This window comes from Trichoderma camerunense, assembly GCF_050948025.1.
Source record: "Trichoderma camerunense strain CBS 138272 chromosome Unknown V8C40scaffold_16, whole genome shotgun sequence".
In the NCBI taxonomy this organism is placed as follows: domain Eukaryota; kingdom Fungi; phylum Ascomycota; class Sordariomycetes; order Hypocreales; family Hypocreaceae; genus Trichoderma; species Trichoderma camerunense.
In genome coordinates, this window is record NW_028145354.1 from 534,392 (window position 1) to 552,166 (window position 17,775).

The window sequence follows — 17,775 nt, forward strand, 5'->3', positions numbered from 1 at the left end:
TAAGAGTTCCCGTTGAAGGTATCCTTTATAACTCAGTTCCGCAACATTTCTACATATAATGGCATCTCTTGGTTTTACCAAAGCTGCCGCGCTTACCATGTAAGTTATTCTGGCTTTAAAATGACAAACAGTAATATATCAACGACTAACATATCTCCAGAGCATTGTGTGGTCTTTCAAATGGACTTCCACAAAGTTCCCCCAACAATGAGTTCCATAAACGTGATCCAGACCCTATAGTCCTTCCAACCTACGATTATGTAGTTGTTGGCTCTGGGCCGGGAGGCGGTCCTGTTGCTGCTAGATTGGCTCTCGCTGGATACAAGGTTCTACTGATGGATGCCGGTGACGATGAAGGCGACCTGCTCGTTCAAGAAATCCCCATACTCAGTCTTGAGTCTACGGAGGCTCCACAACAGGAGTGGGATTACTTTGTACAGCATTACGACAATCAGACACTCGGAGAAACAGATTCCAAATTTGTCTGGGAACTTACCGATGGATCCAGATTTGTGGGCAGTAGCGCACCAGCTGGAGCAAAACCCCTCGGAATATGGTACCCACGTGCTGGAACCCTTGGCGGCTGTGCAGGGCATAATGTCATGGTATCAATTACACCTCAAGACACTGATTGGGAGACTATTGCATCGATAACGGGTGACAACTCATGGAATCCTGATTCGATGAGACAATATTGGGAACGTGTGGAAGATAACCTTTATCTCCCAAACGGTACTTCTGGACATGGATTTAACGGCTGGCTCGAAACAAGTCTTACGCAAGTGAATCTCTGGCTTGGAGATGACAGGATTATGAACATTGTCCGAGCAGCTGCTACAGTTGTTGGCAATTCAGTAAGCAGCATGTCTACCGCTTACCAACAATGGTTGACTGGCGATATCAACAACGATTCTCCCACTCGAGACTTCACTGAAGGCTTATTCCAAGTTCCAGAGGCTGTCAAACAGCCCAGTTGGGATCGAGCTGGGCCACGAGATTTTATTCTCCAGGTTGCAAATGCTGTTAACTCGGATGGATCTCGAAAATATCATCTTGATGTTCGCCTAGAGTCTTTGGTAACCAAAATCCGTTTCGACCAGAGCGGGCCTGTACCTAAAGCCATAGGAGTCGACTTCCTAGCTGGCCAAAGTCTGTACAGCGCTGATCCACGGTTTTCTGCTGCTAAAGCTCCAACTGGAAAGGGAAGCGTCAATGTCACCCGTGAAGTGATTATCTCTACCGGCACCTTCAACACACCTCAGCTTCTCAAACTTAGTGGGGTTGGGCCTGCTGCAGAGTTGGAATCATTTGATATCCCAGTTATTGTCGACCTACCAGGCGTGGGAACTGGTTTGAGCGACCGTTATGAGGTAACAGTTGTGCAAGAATCGACGCTGAATTTTACACTCTTTAACGGTTGTACTTTACTCCAAACTCCGGATGACCCATGCCTTCTTCAGTGGGAAAACAACCATACTTCTCCAGGCATTTATTCAAGCAATGGAATTGTTCTCGGAGTTCCTATGAAATCATCAGTGGCAGCCCCGGATGCAGCTGATATTCTGATGGCTGGAATCCCAGGAAATTTCCGTGGTTATTTCCCTGGATATTCCCAGATAGCGTTTGCAGATACACGGCATTTCGCGTTCATTGTTCTCAAAGCTCACAATAGAAACCATGCTGGCACCGTCACACTGCTTTCCAATAATCCTCAGGATACCCCTGACATCCATTTCCGTTCTTTCCAGACTGGGGGTGATGATGATGTTCAGGCTGTATATGAGGGAGTAGAATTTCTACGCGAATTATTTGGGAACCTCAGTTTAGTAGATAACACCTGGACCGAGGTCACTCCTGGACCGGCTGTACAAACTGAGGAAGAGATCAAGGATTTTATCAGACGGGAGGCTTGGGGCCACCATGCTTGCTGTAGCGCGAGAATCGGCGCCGATGATGACTCTACAGCTGTCCTGGATAGCGATTTTAGGGTTAGAGGAACAACAGGTCTACGCGTTGTAGATGCAAGTGTCTTCCCAGAGATCCCAGGATATTTTATCGTTTCCGCGGTCTATATGATCAGCGAAAAGGCGGCCGATGTTATCATTGCGGATGCGAAAGCTTCGTCGTAATGTCTCATGAGGAGCTTGAGGGAGAGTCAGAGGCAGCCTGAGGAGAGAACTTGACGTAGTGAAAGTGGGCTAATCTTCTAGAATAGCAATGGGTTGGACTTTATCCAGTGCGTGATTCGATATCATGACAAGTATATATATGCCTACAGTTAGCTAGCTAATCAATTGAATCAAATCACAAATTCTATGAAACTATATATATATTTGAGGCTTGTCTACAGTTTTTTGTTAGTTTGATGTTTCTATGAACTTGTATTTTGAATTACTCTAACATCTTGAATCTAGAACCAAAAAAAAAAAAAAATCCCAGAGCACGCCAACCATCTTCGTCCTACTGAAAACTCTGCATACAAGTTGCTTGTGGTTTTGCTGACTACCCTTCCGAAGTGCTAAAAGTTCTTAGCGACCGAACATTGTCGTATTTGCGAGAGAACCATTTCCAAAGAATGACCGGATATCATCGATGAGGACATCTGGCGTTTCGATTGAAGGAAAATGCCCTCCTTTATCGTGAACTTTTCTTACTACAACATTGCCGCCTCTCTGGGCCCAATCCAGTGGCTAGAAACAAATTCGCTCAGTACCTACTTGTGGATCAAACTTCGATGGAATTTTACTTACTGTTCTGTACCAAATGTCGGCTGGAAACTCCGAGAGAGCAACTGGCTGGTGAACATAGGGAAATGTTGTGGAGTTAATAAGGAGCCCGTTTTCAAGAATATTATCCTAGAATGAAGTCAGCAGATTATTCCAGCTCATGGTGAACTCCGTCTGATACTTTGCCTTACATTGACGCTCTCTTTGTAAAACCTGAAGCCAGCATACGGTCCCTGAATCCAGTACATCAACGACCAAGTAATAAGCTCTTTCGCACTCCATACGTAGTGCTGTACCGTTAGGAACATGAATTCGTATATATACATGGCAAAGCCAACAGGGCTATCAGTCATGGCATGTCCAATCTGCAGAGGTTGAGTCTGCTGTTCAAAACGATACCCACTGCTCTTATTCTCAAAGTTCCAGAACTCATTGATGAGGTAATTTTCGTCACTTGTGGTTTTTCCAGCGTAATAACGCTCAAAGTCGGTAGAGTTAGGCTGCACGAGCCAAAAGTTGCTGAGGACTGAAAGCACCGTTTCTGGGTGAGATGAGGCCATAAATCTGTTGATAAAGCCTCCCAGGTCTCCTCCCTGAATAACGTAATGCGGATAATGAAGTTGGAGCATCAAGTTATTGAAAGCTTCGCCTGCAGCATGAGGTCCGAAAAGTGGTTTCTTCGGGGCGGGCGAGAAACCGAAGCCAGGGATGGACGGAGCCACGACATGAAAGGCAGGTAGCGATTGATCGTGAGGATTTGTCAATGGTTCCAATAGATTCGCAACTTCGAGAAAGGACCCTGGCCATCCGTGAATAAACAGTAGAGGAATAGCATCTGAGCGGTTAGAACGATGATGCACAAAATGCAGAGGAACTGGCTCTTCGTAGTTGGAGTGCGGTTTAGCGTCAACTGTGGTGGTAAACATTTTAAATCTTGAAACGGTATGGTCAATAGACAACTTCAATAATAATGTCATACAAGGGTGAGGCTCACTGCGAGTTGATCTCTCTCTGAACCTCGGGCCAATCATACTCATTCACCCAATAATCCCGAACGGATGTAGCATTATGCACGGGAGGTCCATCACTCCAATCAGGCTGCTCAACATCGACAGGAAAGCGAGTCAAATAGGCCTTCTGATGGGCCAATGCGATGATCTCCGGATTCACTGAGAGCTTAAACGGGGCTGGCTGACGTCCATATGTTGCACTCCATTCCAGAGCTATGACATTGTGGCAAGTGCCCAATAACGCAGCGGCGATTGTCGAATGATGTTTCATTTTGGATATGTTCCTCTTGGTTCTTCCGTGGCTTATTGAGCTGTTCCAAGGCGGAATATGTTGGGCGATTCCGTTTTGCTGCTGTTTTCTGTTTCCTGAGTTGGCTTGCCTTTTATATAAGTTTTAAATGGCACCGGTATTTTAATCTCTTTTCATGATCTTGGACTAAATATGTCTTGATTATGTTATTATGCGTACTATTCGCAATATTGATGGAGTCCAAAATTCTTTTCACCTGGGCTCATATTGCTTTGTTGATCTGCTCTCTATGTTAGTCAAAGAGCCACTAGAAAGAAACCCTACTAGTCTATAATAAATCCTCGTCGCTATTAAAAATTTATGTCATTATTCCTTCGGTAAGAGACGGAGACGCATCGCTATTACTCATAGCACCGATGCTTCCTAAACAGAATACTATTTTAGGATGTATCCACCCACGTATTATCATATCTTGGATCCACGAAAATGAACGCCAGCGTGCTTCCAATTTCTATCAGTAATCCTTATGTAAACTGATGTGGGTTTGGATTAGAGAACACCCTGATATAGCTTTGTGAATTGAATACACGTTATTTATCCGGACTTTATACAAGAGTGCAATAGAAACGTGAAACAAAAGGAGCCAAATTCACGTTCACAATAGCTTATGACCTCGTAAATGTCGGTCGAAATTCTCCACTTACTTGCTAGAATATTTCTAGTAATGATTTACAGGAATATAAATATTATATATCCCATGATGTACGTTTAACGAGTACACTGCGAGGCCAAAGACGATTTACCTTGACGGTCGATTCTGGGATTCGACATTTACCAGCATATCTTTAGACTCTCAATCACGCTTTAGTCAAGATAAAAAAAGACATTCTCAAAAATGTTAGCCAGCGTGGAAGACCGATTTGCAAAGCTATCGCTCAGCAGCGACGGCAAAAGGAGTGAAGACTCAACTCGCATTATTCTGGCAACTGTTTATCCGAAGCCAGGAAAGACAGAGAGAGTAAGCCAAATGTTTATTATGCTAGTTGCTAGCCAATCGCTTTGAGATACTAACAAAATTTTAGATCATTGAGCTCTACCAACCAATTATTAAAGATGGAGCAGACAAGGAACCTGGATGCATCCAGTTCCAGCTCTTCGTTGATGTCAATCCCGAAACAGGCAATGAGGAGATTTTTACGATCGAAAAGTACGTCTTGGGTTCGGCAAAGAAACAGAGTTGGAGCGATATTGTGCTAATGAAATAACTCCAGATTCAAGAACCTGGAATCGCTAAGGCTTCACCAACAAGGAGAGAGTCTAAAGGAGTTCAACAAGATTACTGCCGCGGAAGACCTTCATGCTAAGCCAGTTTTGGTGCATGTTGTTAAGCCTGTCAGCGGATTCGCTATCTAGGAGAGGAATAGTAAGATGCAAGAGTTCTCAAAGGAAGGACCTTTTGGGTAACACTTAAAAAACTGCAGATAATACACAACTATTCAGATACAACCCGGACCAACACCGAGCTAACTAGTTATTTAGTGTTCAATAAGTAGAGAATCACGTTAGGAGTAAATAGTGTGAATTTAGCATGCGCCTCTCGGAATGCGGTTTAATACCATAGCGGGAAATATGCTCCGTGATAGGGGCTCTGACCCCTCCCTACATCGTCATCAGCAGCCAAGAATGATGTGGGGATAGCGCAACTGCAGTACGGAGTAGAACCAGGTTGACTTAGAAGACATTTTAGTCAAGAATTAAACTTGAAGCATTTCCTGGATATTACCGAACCGTTATCAGTTGAAGTTGACTCTTTGAGCTCCACACTGCTGCATCAATGTGCGGTTTGCCAGTATATATGAGCAGGCAACACTTGCCATCAGTTTCCATCAGGATTATTAGTGTCTACAACTCCTCTTCGCAACCATGTCTTCCTCTGATGAACTAACTGTGCAAGAGAGGAACAAGCAAGTTGTTGCCAGGTATTCGGAAGAGTTCTGGGGCAAATGTAATCCGGACATTGTCGACGAACTCTGTTCAGATGACTTTGTGTCCAACTACCCTATGCATGGCCGTCGCCAAGGAAAGATTGAGGCAAAGAAGATGCTACTTGAGTTCAAGGAAGTAAGTGATTCAAACGTTGTGGAAGTTCCATCAAGTGCGTAATAATCTGACCCCCAATAACAAGGCTTTCCCCCATGTTACATTTCGCCCATATGGGCCAATCCCTATGATTGCTGATAGGGACTATGTTGTTACGCGTTGGATCGGTGGCGGTAGGCATACAGGCGTTGCATTTGACGATTTGCCAGCTGGTCGGCTCGCTGAACCAAATACTGGAAAGGTGATTCACTTTTCTGGCACAACCATCTTTACGTTGAAAGATGGTAAAATTACTGAGGAGCTCGGAGAAGAAGGCGCTTTGACTGCCCTGCAACAACTGGGAATAGTTGACCCGCCAAATCCCTCCAGTGGGGTGTATAAAGCAAGTACCATGGCTGCTGGGAAAGACACTTCTGCGGAAAAAAAGTAATGAATAAAGTAAATAGAATCGGGAGACTCGAGCAATCTTATTGTGGCTATAGGTTCATATCTTATACATAATCTAAGCATTATTTGGATTCCAGTTCTGTGAGGCCTATTCACTGCTTACTGAACTTGCACGAAATCATTTAGCAGCCTAAAATGTCAAGATTATCAGGAGAACTATAGATGTTTTCCCAATGACCAGTTCTATTCTCAAACTAACTCTACAATACAAATACTTTTTTTACGTATCACCTACTTACGCTTGGCAAGTGCCAAAGCTGCCATGAATGAGTTGGCGTAGATGAACGTGTCTCTCAAGAAGTATCGCTTCTTAGGATACCATCCTAGAATTTGCTCGGCCCTGGTTCTGTTGGCGTTGTGGTTCCCGCCAATAACATCCAAAAAGCCTGTTTTCTCGGGCTTGTACAATTCTGCCTTCCCCTTGCATCCAAAATAATGAGCATCGCGCTCAAACAACAAACCAATAGGGAACTGATCTCCCACCAGCTCAAACACCGGATGCACGCTGTTTCCGTTGATTAGCTGCAGTTTATTCACCGCCAGCTCAATTGCAACAGCCACATCATCAATATTGGTGAAACAGTACATCTGGTCTTCGGGGTCGACGGCGATTTTCATCACGTCAGTAGATCCTGTGCGCGCTCCTTCAACCAGAGGACCCAGGATGCGAGTCCAAGAGGCACCTCCTCGAGCCCAAATGAACGATGGCTGGATAATAGCGACATCAAGAATCTCCCTAGACGCCAGGACCTCTTGTTCATACAGAAGCTTTGACTCGTTAAGACCCTCTTCGGGTACTGCTGATTGCGCTTCAGCAGTCATCTTCTGAAAGCTCCCGTAAGGATCCTCGGTTGATCCCTGAGTCCATATTCCGCTCACAGTGACAAAGCCCAGCTTTGGTTGAATGGGGTGCTTGTCCTTGGAGAGCTGTTCCCGCTTAATCTTCTCAGCATCCACAATGATGCTTAGTATCTTGGACTTGGTTGTCTTGTTGTTATAGCTGGTGGTATCCACAATAACATCAATTTTGTTTGAACTAATGAGTTCAAATGCCGCATGAGGGGAATCAAGGCTCCCCTTGAGGGGAATAATTTCGTTGGTAGCGAGGCGGAATCCTTCCTCCTCACTCTGAGATGCGGCGTAGACGTAATGATCACCGCTGCGAATGAGCTGCTCGCTAAGAGCCGAGCCGACATAGCCAGTGGGTCCGATAATAAGTACGTTAGGCATCTTGACTTGCTGTGATATTGACTTGTTATGAGTAGTCGCTCTGGTGTGATGTACGATGTTGCTGCTGATTTTGCCGGTCACAAGTGCTTTTGCTACTGTAATGTTGTTGTCTTCGTCTTGTATCTCTTGATAATATGATCAATGTATCGCGAGACTGTGTGTTGCTAATGATTCCCTTTCAATTCCTTGTGAATGTTTTTATATCCAACAAATGTGGCACATCAGAGGAAAATCTTGTTGCAAATGACTTATTACTTTCTGTTTGGTCCGAACTGTAATCGAAGGGCCAGTAAAAATTCCAAAGAGCTATGTGTAATCTCTAGTAGCTGCTGTAACTTTCGTCCGAAATGGCGTCCGGATCTCCGCAGTGACGACAGAGATCTAGAAGATGATATAGAATCAAATGGCCCATTTAGGATAAGGCTGAAGTCTATAGATCCGCTTTTTTCTTCTCTTCTCTCCTGGCTAATGTTTTAGGTGATCTACAAAGGCGACGAACTTACTCGTTTAAATTAAAATGAGTCAGTACAATGTGAAATGCTGCTTGGTACTCTTGTCTTCCCATACATGTAATCAGAATCCCACACCTCGGTTAAGGCAAAGTAGCTGAAATTATCGATTTTAGTTAGCAAGAAAATATGAAAGTAGATGTACAGTCCGAGCTGAGCGTCTCTTGTATGTCATCCACATAGCTCAGTATCTTTAAGCAGTTGCTATTTCTTATTCTTTCTACTTGTTGAAGGGGGCCAATTATAAGCATTGAGATATATTTTTCTCACTGAGAGATTCCATTTTTATTCCTCCAAAAACTGAGATGGCTCTAATCAACTGTACGTCAAGAGGTTTTGGCCTCTCTTGTCTGCTCTTGGCCCCGTTTCGGAAGCCATCGTGCTTATGCAATGAGTAATTGCTCTTGCTTCGCATCAGTTGCTTGGCCTCAATTCTTGCTGCGCGTAGCAACGTTATGAATCCACATGCATTCTGAGGGCAGAGGAGTCTCTTCTTTCTCTCTATTCCCTTTTTCTCTCATCTCATTTCAAGACTAATACTGAAGGTGTCTGTTTCAGCGTCTTGGTCCAATTATCGCCCATCTCTCGGCAGTTCCAAATTTGATGGAGCATGACGAATGCGGTTGTCGTGTTAGTAAATGTTCCCCGTTCAAAAATTCCCATCAGCTTTTTGGAGAAAAAAGTGCGTTTCGCAGGAACGGAACTTTCCGCTGCGGCGATGAAATACACCCAAGCCAGCGCATTTTCACCAGGCGCGTAAGCAGGTATTCCGTCAGCAGTGATTTTGAGATTGTCCAATGTTTCCTCAATATTTGCTGGAGGAGCATCGTGCAAGATGTGATAGGAGTAAATATTGCATGCTTGTTTGATAGCTTCTTCTATTGATTTGAAGATGCTAATAATTCTGTCTTTGAAGGTGTGGTCGTCAGAAATTGTCTGTGAGTCGTGCTGTGCGAGTATTGCATATTGTTCTTTGAGCAGTGGCTCTGCGTAAAGTTGTAATCTGTTCAAAGAGGTTAATGGGTAAACAGTGAAACAATTTCTAATGGTGGCTCCTACATTTCAAGCTGACTGAGAAGAAACTGTTCTATTACGGGCTGGGAACTCTCTGTCGGTGAGCCGTCATTTTTCTTGGCTTCTATCCAGGATTTAGCCATGTTGAGGAGAAGGTAAAACTGTTGGCCTCCGTTCATCATGTCTGTGACCAACAGGAGAATTATAGCAGCTAGAACCGCACTTCTAGTGGCACCACTGGCAGTTTCGTCCCTAGAGAAGACAGACAGCTTCTCAATGGCTGTAGACTGTAGCCTTGAGGCTAAGGGGGATAATTTTGGACGCTGGAATCGAAGATGGTTCGCTGATGCCGCTAATGTCGCAGACCGAACCAGATCATTGGAGCAGGCGAGAGGGAGTATCATCGTTCTATATCCATTGGAAAGCCCGTCTATTGAGACAAGCGTTGGGGCAATGTTTTCTGCGACTAATGTTGGTGTTAATAAGCGCCCCAAATGAATCTTTGAGGAGAATTCACGTACAGTTATAGAAAAGCATTCTGCTTAAAGGATCAAACAGCTCGAGGCTCTGTGGTATTGTGGTTGACCCCAATCCTTTGTTATCCACAAATTTAGTCAACGACTTTTTATACAAATAGCATGGCAAATACTCAGTCATGAGTACATACTCACCAAAAGCATCACTTGCTAACAAGTCTTCTACGATGCAGGGGTCCGTAGTGCTTGGATAGCTGCTCGAGAATATGCCAGGTGCAATCTGCCCGTTGAAGCTCTGAATGAGGACATTAATGTTGACATTATTGATAGTTTGAAGAGAGCTTTGTGAAGATGATGGGGTGCGTCGTGTATGCCTTGACTCGTCAGACGTTGTAGCAGCTGAGGCTCTTAGCCGGAAGATCTCGGCTTCGAGTTCGTCAATGTAGTCCAGTGTTCTCTGGCGATGGGCACTGCATGATGAATCAGCATTGACCCTGGATCACGATCTCCCTCGCGTGAAGAAAGCGGAGAGAATGGACAAAAGGAGAAGTGCTAATCACCGTTGGGCTTTGAGAACTTGGCGTCTCCGTTTATTGGGCTCAGTTTCTGCAGGTGTGACTTGACCAGGGCTCCGGTCAGCCGCAGAGGAAAGGGCACTGTATGATATTCGCAATTGTCGTCTACCTGGATCCGCAGTTGGAGAGAATTTCAACGATGTTGTACCCATAACACGTAGCCGCCTCTCAGGAATCGTCTCTCTGCGGTTTCGCGTGGCTTTTTCGGTGCCATCCTTGCTTTTCCCAGATGGCCTGCTGTTTGAACTATCCATAATTACAAAGTGAGACGTCAAATAACTTCACATTACTAAGAGAAAGGAGGAATCTCGCCCTCGCTGGCCATGCGAGAATGGGTTATTTTAAAAACACATTAGAGGTTTCTGACGCGGTTAATTCCATTGTCTATAGCTACTGGTACAGGAACAGGATATATTATGCACGTGAGCGGCGCCAGTTTCAAAGACGGGAAAGGTCAAAGTTCAGTCTAGACAATTATAGCAAAACCCTCCGACGTGACTCAATCCAAGCGTCACAAAAAGAGGGGATTGGTCACCACTGCTCAAACACTTATTATCAACCTAGCAACTATTTCGCCCGAACAGTCAAGGGCGAGGTAACTTCGTAAGCGGCCAAGTAATATGCAACTCCACTCAAAACCGAGCTGATGCGGCGCTAGGTGATGGCTGCGTTGACACTTTTCGTTGTTTTGTCTTAAAGCGAAGTTGCATAATAAACATGTGAACGGGAAACTTGTGAGTTGCAAATTTTTTTTTCTCTGGCAGTGTTGTGTGGCAAATTTGTATACTCTGATTCCTGAGCCCTCTATAGATACTTGTTCAAAAATTGAATCTGTGCTGTGATGTTCTCCTCGAAACTGGCGTCGAAATAGGTGGCGACGTGGTGGTTGTTTAGCGTGACGAATTCCTTTGGCTCCCCTGCTTGCTCAAATACCTTCTTATGCATTTCAAGAGGTGCGGTTAGTACGTCTTCCACGGCGGCTAGGTACAGCAATGGTCTCGGGCTAATTCTGCGGATAAAGTCTTGAGGCTCGACTTTGCTGATATCGTATAAACTCCGCAATGTTATCTTGTTTTCCCAAGGAGTGCCAGCGGCGGCAGAACGTCGTTGGCCGCCAGAGATAAACTCATATGCAGGGGGAGAATGTAAGATGATCTTGCCACGCTCACTAGACGCCTGCTCGAGAGAGTTATCCCAAACTTGTACGTATGTTTCTTCCAAGGCCGGGTTTTGTATTCTCGCAAGACGTTCTGCTTTGAACTGTTCCATCAACTCCGGAGGGAAGCTTGCTGCATCTCGTGCTCCGGATGGAAGAGGCATAACTAGTACAACGGCTTTGATATAGTCGTCGTTGCCTGCAGAGATCAATGCTGCACCACCAGAATGCCCTATTCCCCACATGGCAATTCGATCTTGATCTATCCCTGGAATGCTGCGGGCAAAAATTACCGCATCATGATAATCTTCTGCTTGCTGCATTGGATTTACGGCGTTGCGCGGTTCTCCTTCGCTAGAGCCCCATCCGCGGTGGTCGTAAATAAGCACGGCATAGCCTGCAGCTTGAAAGCGTATAGCAAAATCGGGCAAATAGTGTTCTTTTAGCAACGTTAACTAGATTGAAAAAGTCAGATAGCAAGAACATAAGCGTTGGCGGTGATTATGAGGCCTAACTCCTTGTGTCATCACCACAATAGGGACCTTATTGTTTGTGTTATTTGGCAGATATAAATCGCCTCTTAGAGTCGCCCCATCCACCGTTCGGAATTCAACGCGCTTCGAAACTGCCATTTTCTTCTCACAAGGTCTCGGCAGAGGATATTGGGTAGTATGTCGAGTTTTTTATTTATTCGTCGAAGCAGCAGGCCGCAAGTAACCAGTGGTAATTGTAAGACTCCATATAACACTAGAGGAAGCTCTTGGCTTTATGGCTATAATTCATCTCTGGAGTATTATACTATTACCAACCTGTTAGGGCCGATAAAGCGATGTTGCCATATCAAATGGAATGTTTTACCATTTGGATTCCAGACTCATTGTATCGCTTTTACTTTAGGCAATTTGCTTAAGCATCGATCAAAAAATGTCTTCAAATTGACCACTCGGGTCGCAGATGAAGGACCATGTAACGCTGATTTAGGATGCGCTAATGACAAGTGCAACGTTGTCAAGTTGTCTTGTATTATCATATCGACGGCGGCATCTTCCGCCCAATAGCTAGAAATTCCAAGCTGTGTCATTCATAGCCGAAATAGTCGGTTATTGCATCACTGACCAATGTGTTGTATGCGCAGACTTGACGCTATAGATAATTGCAGCAGGTTTGAGTTCAATGAGATGCCATAGTGCGAAAGGATAGTGTAGAATCGGGCCTAATTCCCATATTAGTCAATTGTTTCCTCATCAGCTTCTCATTCCGGCCGGAATCCCCGGCCATGCGCTAATAGAGCTAAGAGACTGCAGAACAGAACTTCAGTAGGTACTTCGGGATCGTTATATATGGAACATTATCAATGAGTTTGCCAAGCTCTGCATCTCTGCATCGCCATATCGAACAACTACCCACAATACATTTCAGTCATCTTTTGCTCTCATTCAAATATCTAATCGTAGATCTACTCCAAATAGTATACAAATTGCGAAAATGTCACCCCCACAACTATCAAGAGAGTGGAACGAGGTAAGATAACACCTTTGGGATGTCCTGATACTTCCTTACTGAGCAATTCCAGTTCGCAGCTACAAATCCAACTTATATCAACCATGATCAAGATTTGGAGACTATCAGAAGAAATATTAATCAGCAAAGCTTGGATAACATGGCTTTGCTAAAGGAGCCCGCAATGGCAGCTCTTGCCAGTGTCAAGGCAGTAGACACAACCATCACTTTACCACACGCGCCAACTCACAAATTTAGAATTCGTGTGTATTCCCCGGGGCAAAGCAGTGCAAAAACGCTCCCGGTAATGCTTTACTTCCACAATGGGTACTGGGCTACTGGAAATGTAGACGGCGATGATCTTGGCTGCCGGGCTATGATTGGACACGGCAATGAGCTCGTCATTATTTCCTTCGAATACCGACTTGCGCCAGAAAATTCATGGGACACTATTCTTTCTGATGCTGAATATGCTCTTCAATGGGTTAACAAGGATGCATCAACTTATGGAGGCGACGTTCGAAAGGGCTTATACATTGGTGGTGCCACCGCTGGTGCGCATCTTGCTGCTGCTACCGCTATTCGTGCGCGCGACAGACACCCTTCAATTCAGCTTGCAGGCCAGTGCTTGATTGTTCCGACAGTTCTGGTATACTCTGGCCCGCAATCTGTCCCATCAGAATGGGCTAAAAAGGTTGTCTCACACCAAGAGAACGCCGAAGCTCCTGTATTTGGAGAAAAGGATTGGCAGAAATACCTGTCCATATTAAATGTTCCCGAATCAGAACAATGGAAGGGAGAAAACTTCCCTGTTTGGGCCGACCTCAAGGGACTCCCACCGACATACCTTGCTATGGACGGACCTGACCCTATACGAGACGAGGGTTATTTGTATGAGGCCATGCTCCGCAAAGCCGGTGTCCAGACCCGAACTGATCACTACGAATTGCCCAATTGGTAAGTCATGACAAAATTTCCTCGTTCAGCCTTTGAGCTAACAAGCACAACAGGTTCGTTCAATTTCCTCAGCTGCCAACGACCGGTAAGGCGGGGATGGAGCTTGCAACGGCAGTTCGGTGGTTGCTGGAAGCCAATAAGTACACTCTGTAACTTGTACGAATTGTAAAATAGAGAGAAGAGCAAAAAGGTGTTATAGATCCATAGACTTAACTATCTCATTTATTCCGCGCCTCGGGATCGTTTATCTACCTTATGGTTAGTCAGCTGCATGTGTTATGCGCGTGAAGGCTGCTAAGAGTCAATCGCATCAATCCATGTCTCCTTCACCTATGCTGCCTACTTGTAAGATCAACAAAATTATTAAGATCGAAGCCATAATCTGCCGTGTTCAAGTGCAAATACGAAATAGGCTCTTTAGCCAGCTAACAACTCAAAATAAGTCAGCGCAAAAGTCCGCTCCAAAATCCCAAAGCTGTGAATTATGGCATCTTAGATAAGAGTCATCTACAAAGAAGGTTACTGAACGGCGATAACCATCATACAAATACACGAAAAATCAGAAATTTTGCAGCCATTTTCAAGCCGATGTCCCTCGGTAACAATTTTATTAATTATGTACGTATAAATACTTTCTAGCTTAGACAATTAAACAATTGGCCGCTTGGTGTGGTCCCATCGCGTAACATCGGTGTTAGTCAAACGCTGCCACTTGTGGAAGTGCCCGTTCTCTTCCACGATCGAAACTTGCATTCCCCAAGTATCGGTCCTCTTGACAGTCGCTGAAACAGCTTTGTAAGCTTCCACAACTCTGGGCTTTGCGACATCTCGATCGTGTTCTTCTCGACTCTTCCATCCGCTAATCATCACTCCTCCTTTGCCTAGTGCAGCATAACCCCTCTTGTCAGAAAGCACGGGCGGCTGGATCTCGCCCCAGATATAGCCAAGGCAGGAGTCTGATTTCTCAATCGCAGTGAAGAATTCATCTTGCTTCCCCCTGAATGCGTCTTCATCGATACCCCAGAAGAAGACTACGTTGGTTTGTGGTGCATAGAGGATGCTTCGGTCGGGAGTGTTTGGGATAATCACGTAGAGATCAGTCTTCTCTCTGTCCATGATATGCCACAGCGACTCAGGAACAGCTCCGCCAAGATCGTCTCTCTTATGCACATCATGCTGACGGCGTGTTTTGTAATCTGTATTGTTAGATATAGGGAATCGCAGCATATTTACCAAAGGTTCATACCGATGAAATGCATGGCAATATTAGAGTCTCTGTAGCTTCGGCCCCAGCAAGCTCGAACAACGCCGGGAATCGTTTCAGCTCCTGCTCTAAATGCCTCCAACCAGTCTTTTCCATCCTGTGTGGATGCATCGTCGATGGTGTGATCACCAATGTCAGTGACGACAATTTCAATAGCAGGTTGAACCATTTTGTGTCGAGTACTGTAGATTGGATATTAAGTATTGCTCTTTATGCTGTATGTTGTGTCTTGATCGATTGATGTCTGCTCATCTTTCAACTCATTCGAGAGAGAAATTGAGTCTATATAGTGATACGATCTTTTACAAACATCGTTCTGACCTGCAAAAAACGTAGATTCAAATCGCAGTTGGTTAAACGGTTATTACCAAAACCATTCCTAGATTGGAATCAACTTTCCGATTGGGGAATATTCATTCGCTCTTGTAATCCAGAGTGGAGTTGAATGTGTAAGTTAACACTTCATTTCTAATACTACTATTGTAGAAGTATTATCGCTTTGTCAATTATTAAGAAGACACAAGTATAGCCACCTCTGTGTTGTGAAGTGGCTAGTGGCTGATTCACCACGCTATAGGCGACACCGAATGCCATCATGAATGCTGCTACATTCCAACGACTTCAGGAAAAGTATCCCACTTGTATGATTACGTGGCTGGTTTACTTGCCTAATAGCATGAAGCAACTGCATCAAGAATATAATTACTAATAGTCAAAGATTGTAAATGAAACTCATAATTTGGGCACCAAAAATTCTCAGTCCGACCAATGACCGATCTTGCTGATTCCTAAACCGATGTCCTTATTGGTATCAGCGCTACGGAGTAGATACAACAACAATTAGCGTATCCGATGGGGCACTTACACGCTGCAACACCACATGAGTGTCAGACGATATTTGCGTACACATTAATTATTTCTTCACTACTGAATTGACGGTAATTTCTGCTATTGAGTATAAATAAACACGAACACCCTTATTTTATCAACTCTAGATGAACGAGAGGCCAGATCCGCAAACAGAAAACTTCGCACGATATAGTAGAAATTAAGTCATCATGGTCGAATTCAAGGTTGTGAAGGGATCTCCCGACGGTACACTCGTCGACGCAACTTCATCACGCGAAGTCAAGTCCGACGAGGTAGTCATCGACGTGACACACAGCGGTGTTTGCTTCACCGACTGTGTAAGATATGATCAATTGTGTTTACTTCCACCACGAAACGACAACTAACGAAAATTGTAGCATTATCGGCAAGCAGACATGGTTCTTGGCCATGAAGGATCTGGAATTGTAAAACAAGTTGGCTCAGGAGTAACGAGATTCAAGGTGTAAGTCAGATACAATCTCCACCATTGGCAATCACTAATTCTGTGCCGTTGAAGAGGTGACCGTGTTGGATGGGGATACCAACACAACAGCTGCGGGCATTGCAAACAGTGTCTTACAGGCAGGGAGACTTTCTGCGCAGAACGAGAGATGTTCGGTCTTGCCAACTTCGACCAAGGCTCGTTCGCAAGTGCTGCAGTTTGGAAAGAGGATTTCATCTACAAGATACCGGACAATATTTCGTCGAGCCACGCCGGTCCCTTGATGTGTGGAGGCTCCACAGTCTTCAATGCGTTGAAGTTAAATGGCATTCGCCCCACGGATCGGGTTGGTGTTATTGGAGTGGGAGGCCTGGGTCACTTGGCCATTCAGTTTGCCTCCAAAATGGGATGTCAAGTTGTCGTCTTCTCCAGCACTGAGCAAAAGAGAGCTGAGGCGATGGCATTTGGAGCAAGTGAATTTTATACGACAAAAGGCGTCGGCAAACTGGAAATCTCTGCTCCGATTGATCACTTACTGGTTACAAGCAACGCTCAACCAGACTGGAACCTATTCCTACCCATTATGGCACCAGAAGGGACAATTTATCCGATCACAGTTTCTTTTGACAATATTTCGGTACCAGCGATGGGTCTCATAATGGGTGGCTTGAGAATCCAAGGAAACATGATTGCTACGCGGCAGATTCATCGCGAAATGCTGGAGTTTGCTGCTCGTCATAATATCGCTCCGGTTGTGGAAGAATTCCCACTAACGGCGGCTGGCGCTACGGAAGCATTGCAAAAGCTTCTTAATGGAGGGATGAGGTATCGTGGAGTCTTAGTTGCGCAGAAATAGTGATCACTATCATGTCAACAAGTCAAAGAAAGTGGATCAATAATAAGCCTAGTTTAGCATAAGAGAATATGAGAATATGATGTGAATGATTGATTCAGCGCTACAAAAAAGCTGCGCTATTCTTCGTGATGAATCCTCGGAAGTAGCTGAGTAGACTACAGTGTGTCAGTGCTGTCATTATACCCTAGAGCCTTCAACTCTCATTTTTTGTAGTATTATGGTCAATTGGAGGCTAATCCAATAAGACAATGATACCATCTTCTCTTCTCTTCTCCACTCGAAGAATTGGGACATAGATTTGTTTAGAAACACGACCCTATCTCTGCCACATTAACCAACACCACACTATGCTTGATCAAAAGTCTTATTAAACAAGTATATTATTTAGGATTT

The 17,775-nt window shown here is 44.6% G+C and overlaps 9 protein-coding genes across 9 annotated transcripts; 5 read left to right on the forward strand and 4 right to left on the reverse strand.

The window, feature by feature from the left end:
- Positions 1-58: 58 nt before the first annotated feature.
- Positions 59-2,129, forward strand: V8C40DRAFT_268722 (GMC family oxidoreductase; the record flags this gene model as incomplete). The annotated part of the gene is made up of 2 exons (XM_083219984.1): positions 59-99; positions 161-2,129. 2 exons carry the CDS (start codon positions 59-61, stop codon positions 2,127-2,129), a joined length of 2,010 nt encoding a protein of 669 aa, XP_083070185.1.
- A 284-nt stretch (positions 2,130-2,413) lies between these two features.
- On the reverse strand, positions 2,414-4,007 carry V8C40DRAFT_281486 (epoxide hydrolase family protein; the record flags this gene model as incomplete). Its single annotated transcript, XM_083221615.1, has 4 exons — positions 2,414-2,690; positions 2,751-2,855; positions 2,918-3,659; positions 3,721-4,007. The coding sequence occupies 4 exons, from the start codon at positions 4,005-4,007 to the stop codon at positions 2,529-2,531; spliced, it is 1,296 nt and encodes a 431-aa protein (XP_083070186.1). The 3' UTR covers positions 2,414-2,528.
- An 874-nt stretch (positions 4,008-4,881) lies between these two features.
- V8C40DRAFT_268724 (putative quinol monooxygenase) lies at positions 4,882-5,399 on the forward strand (the record flags this gene model as incomplete). Its single annotated transcript, XM_083219985.1, has 3 exons — positions 4,882-5,004; positions 5,069-5,193; positions 5,258-5,399. The coding sequence occupies 3 exons, from the start codon at positions 4,882-4,884 to the stop codon at positions 5,397-5,399; spliced, it is 390 nt and encodes a 129-aa protein (XP_083070187.1).
- A 359-nt stretch (positions 5,400-5,758) lies between these two features.
- Positions 5,759-6,594, forward strand: V8C40DRAFT_70059 (ester cyclase). Its single transcript, XM_083223324.1, has 2 exons — positions 5,759-6,107; positions 6,172-6,594. Exons 1-2 carry the CDS (start codon positions 5,910-5,912, stop codon positions 6,514-6,516), a joined length of 543 nt encoding a protein of 180 aa, XP_083070188.1. The 5' UTR covers positions 5,759-5,909; the 3' UTR covers positions 6,517-6,594.
- A 116-nt stretch (positions 6,595-6,710) lies between these two features.
- Positions 6,711-8,013, reverse strand: V8C40DRAFT_281490 (NAD-dependent epimerase/dehydratase family protein). The gene has a single exon (XM_083221616.1). It carries the CDS (start codon positions 7,761-7,763, stop codon positions 6,765-6,767), a length of 999 nt encoding a protein of 332 aa, XP_083070189.1. The 5' UTR covers positions 7,764-8,013; the 3' UTR covers positions 6,711-6,764.
- A 781-nt stretch (positions 8,014-8,794) lies between these two features.
- On the reverse strand, positions 8,795-12,125 carry V8C40DRAFT_281492 (uncharacterized protein; the record flags this gene model as incomplete). Its single annotated transcript, XM_083221617.1, has 6 exons — positions 8,795-9,275; positions 9,332-9,752; positions 9,808-9,879; positions 9,958-10,232; positions 11,152-11,948; positions 12,009-12,125. The coding sequence occupies 6 exons, from the start codon at positions 12,123-12,125 to the stop codon at positions 8,795-8,797; spliced, it is 2,163 nt and encodes a 720-aa protein (XP_083070190.1).
- An 853-nt stretch (positions 12,126-12,978) lies between these two features.
- V8C40DRAFT_281493 (alpha/beta hydrolase) lies at positions 12,979-14,103 on the forward strand (the record flags this gene model as incomplete). Its single annotated transcript, XM_083221618.1, has 3 exons — positions 12,979-13,014; positions 13,067-13,950; positions 14,004-14,103. 3 exons carry the CDS (start codon positions 12,979-12,981, stop codon positions 14,101-14,103), a joined length of 1,020 nt encoding a protein of 339 aa, XP_083070191.1.
- A 495-nt stretch (positions 14,104-14,598) lies between these two features.
- Positions 14,599-15,397, reverse strand: V8C40DRAFT_281495 (uncharacterized protein; the record flags this gene model as incomplete). Its single annotated transcript, XM_083221619.1, has 2 exons — positions 15,197-15,397; positions 14,599-15,146 (listed from the first exon to the last, which is right to left on the reverse strand). Exons 1-2 carry the CDS (start codon positions 15,381-15,383, stop codon positions 14,599-14,601), a joined length of 735 nt encoding a protein of 244 aa, XP_083070192.1. The 5' UTR covers positions 15,384-15,397.
- A 743-nt stretch (positions 15,398-16,140) lies between these two features.
- On the forward strand, positions 16,141-17,382 carry V8C40DRAFT_281497 (NAD(P)-dependent alcohol dehydrogenase; the record flags this gene model as incomplete). Its single annotated transcript, XM_083221620.1, has 3 exons — positions 16,141-16,401; positions 16,462-16,547; positions 16,602-17,382. Exons 1-3 carry the CDS (start codon positions 16,273-16,275, stop codon positions 17,380-17,382), a joined length of 996 nt encoding a protein of 331 aa, XP_083070193.1. The 5' UTR covers positions 16,141-16,272.
- Positions 17,383-17,775: the final 393 nt, after the last annotated feature.